The sequence below is a fragment of the Salvelinus fontinalis genome, unplaced genomic scaffold (genome assembly GCF_029448725.1).
Source record: "Salvelinus fontinalis isolate EN_2023a unplaced genomic scaffold, ASM2944872v1 scaffold_2094, whole genome shotgun sequence".
NCBI classification, from domain to species: Eukaryota; Metazoa; Chordata; class Actinopteri; order Salmoniformes; family Salmonidae; genus Salvelinus; species Salvelinus fontinalis.
The window spans coordinates 15,652-20,908 of NW_026602303.1; the positions used below are offsets into that span (position 1 = coordinate 15,652).

The window sequence follows — 5,257 nt, forward strand, 5'->3', positions numbered from 1 at the left end:
GTTCTAGTATCAAAACAGAAGTACTGCAGTTTTCATGTTCTAGTATCAAAACAGAAGTACTGCAGTTTTCATGTTCTAGTATCAAAACAGAAGTACTGCAGTTTTCATGTTCTAGTATCAAAACAGAAGTACTGCAGTTTTCATGTTCTAGTATCAAAACAGAAGTACTGCAGTTTTCATGTATCAAAACAGAAGTACTGCAGTTTTCATGTATCAAAACAGAAGTACTGCAGTTTTCCTGTTCTAGTATCAAAACAGAAGTACTGCAGTTTTCCTGTTCTAGTATCAAAACAGAAGTACTGCAGTTTTCATGTACTAGTATCAAAACAGAAGTACTGCAGTTTTCATGTATCAAAACAGAAGTACTGCAGTTTTCATGTTCTAGTATCAAAACAGAAGTACTGCAGTTTTCATGTTCTAGTATCAAAACAGAAGTACTGCAGTTTTCATGTTCTAGTATCAAAACAGAAGTTAGGGTGCAACACTGTCTTCCACAGTCATTAAACCAAGTGAAAACTGTTGCTAAAGCGTTTTTTAAAATTTATTTTGGGCTCCCAATCCCCGACAAATCTTTTATTTCTGAGGTGCATAAATTCTCGTGGAATGATTGATTTGCTCCCATTGGAAACAACAGGCCTATCTTTGTCAGGCTGTGGTCTATCTTTGGGTAACAGGTGCAGGAGAGCAGATATGAGTGTACAAGGTCATTTATTCCACCAACAGCTCCAGTATAAAACAAACACTAAAGGTGCGTGAAATTACCGGTCACTCGTAAATAACGGGGGTAATAACGAACCCAGCAAACAATACCAGCAAACAAGTAACGACCTGAACATTATGTACAAACACGCACACAAACATGGGGGAAACAGAGGGTTAAATAATGAACATGTAATTGGGGAATAGAAACCAGGTGTGTAGAAAACAAAGACAAAACAAATGGAAAATGAAAAGTGGATCTGCGATAAGCTAGAAAGCCGGTGACGTCGACCGCCGAACGCCACCCGAACAAGGAGAGGTACCGACTTCGGCGGAAGTCGTGACAATCTTGGGTTAGTTATAAAACATTAGCTAACGTTAGCATGCTAGCGGTAGCTAAGACTCTTGTCAGTAGAGGGCACACATAAGGAGAAAATTCAAGTATTTCATTCACCATGTCCATTTCCACCATTTGTTTTTTTTCTCCAGGGTCGTCTCAGATCCAACTTGTCGGTTCAGCTGACCCAGTCGTTGCCTTGGCTGGTGACAATGTCATACTACCATGTTACCTGAAACCCAACGCCAGTGCTGTGGACATGATGGTGGAGTGGACAAGATCTGACCTGAAAACTCAAAGGGTCCATCTTTACCGTGATGGTCGAGACTCCAACGGTGACCAGCTTCCTTCCTACAGGGGAAGGACATCACTGTTTATAGAAGAACTGAAGAACAGCAATGTCTCCTTAAAACTGACCGGCGTTACCCTCTCTGATGCTGGGGAATACAAATGCTTCATTCCAACACTGAAGAAGGAAACAAGCATTCTACTCATAGTTGGTAAATCATCACTACTGGAGTGGACAAGTGATCAGAGGTTTCTGAGTACAATCATAGCTCTATAACCTGAAAGGGGAAATGATCGTGTCTGTTTTATCTTGTATCTGTAGGTCCTGTATCTCAGCCAGTGATCTCTGTTTTATCTTGTATCTGTGTAGGTGCTGTATCTCAGCCAGTGATCTCTGTTTTATCTTGTATCTGTGTAGGTGCTGTATCTCAGCCAGTGATCTCTGTTTTATCTTGTATCTGTGTAGGTGCTGTATCTCAGCCAGTGATCTCTGTTTTATCTTGTATCTGTGTAGGTGCTGTATCTCAGCCAGTGATCTCTGTTTTATCTTGTATCTGTAGGTGCTGTATCTCAGCCAGTGATCTCTGTTTTATCTTGTATCTGTGTAGGTGCTGTATCTCAGCCAGTGATCTCTGTTTTATCTTGTATCTGTGTAGGTGCTGTATCTCAGCCAGTGATCTCTGTTTTATCTTGTATCTGTATCTCAGCCAGTGATCTCTGTTTTATCTTGTATCTGTAGGTGCTGTATCTCAGCCAGTGATCTCTGTTTTATCTTGTATCTGTATCTCAGCCAGTGATCTCTGTTTTATCTTGTATCTCAGCCAGTGATCTCTGTTTTATCTTGTATCTGTAGGTGCTGTATCTCAGCCAGTGATCTCTGTTTTATCTTGTATCTCAGCCAGTGATCTCTGTTTTATCTTGTATCTGTAGGTGCTGAATCTCAGCCAGTGATCTCTGTTTTATCTTGTATCTCAGCCAGTGATCTCTGTTTTATCTTGTATCTCTGTAGGTGCTGTATCTCAGCCAGTGATCTCTGTTTTATCTTGTATCAGTAGGTGCTGTATCTCAGCCAGTGATCTCTGTTTTATCTTGTATCTGTGTAGGTGCTGTATCTCAGCCAGTGATCTCTGTTTTATCTTGTATCTGTGTAGGTGCTGTATCTCAGCCAGTGATCTCTGTTTTATCTTGTATCTGTATCTCAGCCAGTGATCTCTGTTTTATCTTGTATCTGTGTAGGTGCTGTATCTCAGCCAGTGATCTCTGTTTTATCTTGTATCTGTAGGTGCTGTATCTCAGCCAGTGATCTCTGTTTTATCTTGTATCTGTGTAGGTGCTGTATCTCAGCCAGTGATCTCTGTTTTATCTTGTATCTGTGTAGGTGCTGTATCTCAGCCAGTGATCTCTGTTTTATCTTGTATCTGTATCTCAGCCAGTGATCTCTGTTTTATCTTGTATCTGTAGGTGCTGTATCTCAGCCAGTGATCTCTGTTTTATCTTGTATCTGTATCTCAGCCAGTGATCTCTGTTTTATCTTGTATCTCAGCCAGTGATCTCTGTTTTATCTTGTATCTGTAGGTGCTGTATCTCAGCCAGTGATCTCTGTTTTATCTTGTATCTCAGCCAGTGATCTCTGTTTTATCTTGTATCTGTAGGTGCTGAATCTCAGCCAGTGATCTCTGTTTTATCTTGTATCTCAGCCAGTGATCTCTGTTTTATCTTGTATCTCTGTAGGTGCTGTATCTCAGCCAGTGATCTCTGTTTTATCTTGTATCAGTAGGTGCTGTATCTCAGCCAGTGATCTCTGTTTTATCTTGTATCTGTGTAGGTGCTGTATCTCAGCCAGTGATCTCTGTTTTATCTTGTATCTGTAGGTGCTGTATCTCAGCCAGTGATCTCTGTTTTATCTTGTATCAGTGTAGGTGCTGTATCTCAGCCAGTGATCTCTGTTTTATCTTGTATCTGTAGGTGCTGTTTCCCAGCCAGTGATCTCTGTTTTATCTTGTATCTGTAGGTGCTGTTTCCCAGCCATTGATCTCTGTTTTATCTTGTATCTCAGCCAGTGATCTCTGTTTTATCTTGTATCTGTATCTCAGCCAGTGATCTCTGTTTTATCTTGTATCTGTATCTCAGCCAGTGATCTCTGTTTTATCTTGTATATGTAGGTGCTGTATCTCAGCCAGTGATCTCTGTTTTATCTTGTATCTGTAGGTGCTGTATCTCAGCTAGTGATCTCTGTTTTATCTTGTATCTGTAGGTGATGTATCTCAGCCAGTGATCTCTGTTTTATCTTGTATCTGTAGGTGCTGTATCTCAGCCAGTGATCTCTGTTTTATCTTGTATCTGTGTAGGTGCTGTATCTCAGCCAGTGATCTCTGTTTTATCTTGTATCTGTAGGTGCTGTATCTCAGCCAGTGATCTCTGTTTTATCTTGTATCTGTAGGTGCTGTATCTCAGCCAGTGATCTCTGTTTTATCTTGTATCTGTGTAGGTGCTGTATCTCAGCCAGTGATCTCTGTTTTATCTTGTATCTGTAGGTGCTGTATCTCAGCCAGTGATCTCTGTTTTATCTTGTATCTCAGCCAGTGATCTCTGTTTTATCTTGTATCTGTGTAGGTGCTGTATCTCAGCCAGTGATCTCTGTTTTATCTTGTATCTGTATCTCAGCCAGTGATCTCTGTTTTATCTTGTATCTGTGTAGGTGCTGTATCTCAGCCAGTGATCTCTGTTCGATCTTGTATCTGTGTAGGTGCTGTATCTCAGCCAGTGATCTCTGTTTTATCTTGTATCTGCAGGTGCTGTATCTCAGCCAGTGATCTCTGTTTTATCTTGTATCTGTGTAGATGCTGTATCTCAGCCAGTGATCTCTGTTTTATCTTGTATCTGTAGGTGCTGTATCTCAGCCAGTGATCTCTGTTTTATCTTGTATCTGTGTAGGTGCTGTATCTCAGCCAGTGATCTCTGTTTTATCTTGTATCTGTGTAGGTGCTGTATCTCAGCCAGTGATCTCTGTTTTATCTTGTATCTGTATCTCAGCCAGTGATCTCTGTTTTATCTTGTATCTGTAGGTGCTGTATCTCAGCCAGTGATCTCTGTTTTATCTTGTATCTGTGTAGGTGCTGTATCTCAGCCAGTGATCTCTGTTTTATCTTGTATCTGTGTAGGTGCTGTATCTCAGCCAGTGATCTCTGTTTTATCTTGTATCTGTGTAGGTGCTGTATCTCAGCCAGTGATCTCTGTTTTATCTTGTATCTGTGTAGGTGCTGTATCTCAGCCAGTGATCTCTGTTTTATCTTGTATCTGTAGGTGCTGTATCTCAGCCAGTGATCTCTGTTTTATCTTGTATCTGTGTAGGTGCTGTATCTCAGCCAGTGATCTCTGTTTTATCTTGTATCTGTGTAGGTGCTGTATCTCAGCCAGTGATCTCTGTTTTATCTTGTATCTGTATCTCAGCCAGTGATCTCTGTTTTATCTTGTATCTGTAGGTGCTGTATCTCAGCCAGTGATCTCTGTTTTATCTTGTATCTGTATCTCAGCCAGTGATCTCTGTTTTATCTTGTATCTCAGCCAGTGATCTCTGTTTTATCTTGTATCTGTAGGTGCTGTATCTCAGCCAGTGATCTCTGTTTTATCTTGTATCTCAGCCAGTGATCTCTGTTTTATCTTGTATCTGTAGGTGCTGAATCTCAGCCAGTGATCTCTGTTTTATCTTGTATCTCAGCCAGTGATCTCTGTTTTATCTTGTATCTCTGTAGGTGCTGTATCTCAGCCAGTGATCTCTGTTTTATCTTGTATCAGTAGGTGCTGTATCTCAGCCAGTGATCTCTGTTTTATCTTGTATCTGTGTAGGTGCTGTATCTCAGCCAGTGATCTCTGTTTTATCTTGTATCTGTAGGTGCTGTATCTCAGCCAGTGATCTCTGTTTTATCTTGTATC

General features: G+C 40.8%; 1 protein-coding gene across 1 annotated transcript in view; it reads left to right on the forward strand.

Annotated features, from left to right (window-relative positions):
- The window catches only part of LOC129850501 (myelin-oligodendrocyte glycoprotein-like), a gene marked incomplete at its 3' end in the record, with an annotated part of 9,613 nt that extends 4,371 nt beyond the window's left edge, over positions 1 to 5,242 (forward strand). Inside the window, exons 2-3 of the mRNA XM_055916887.1 lie at positions 1,189 to 1,536; positions 5,217 to 5,242. Coding sequence (XP_055772862.1) covers positions 1,189 to 1,536; positions 5,217 to 5,242 — 374 coding nt within the window. The remainder of the gene's footprint in view (positions 1 to 1,188; positions 1,537 to 5,216) is intronic.
- Positions 5,243 to 5,257: the final 15 nt, after the last annotated feature.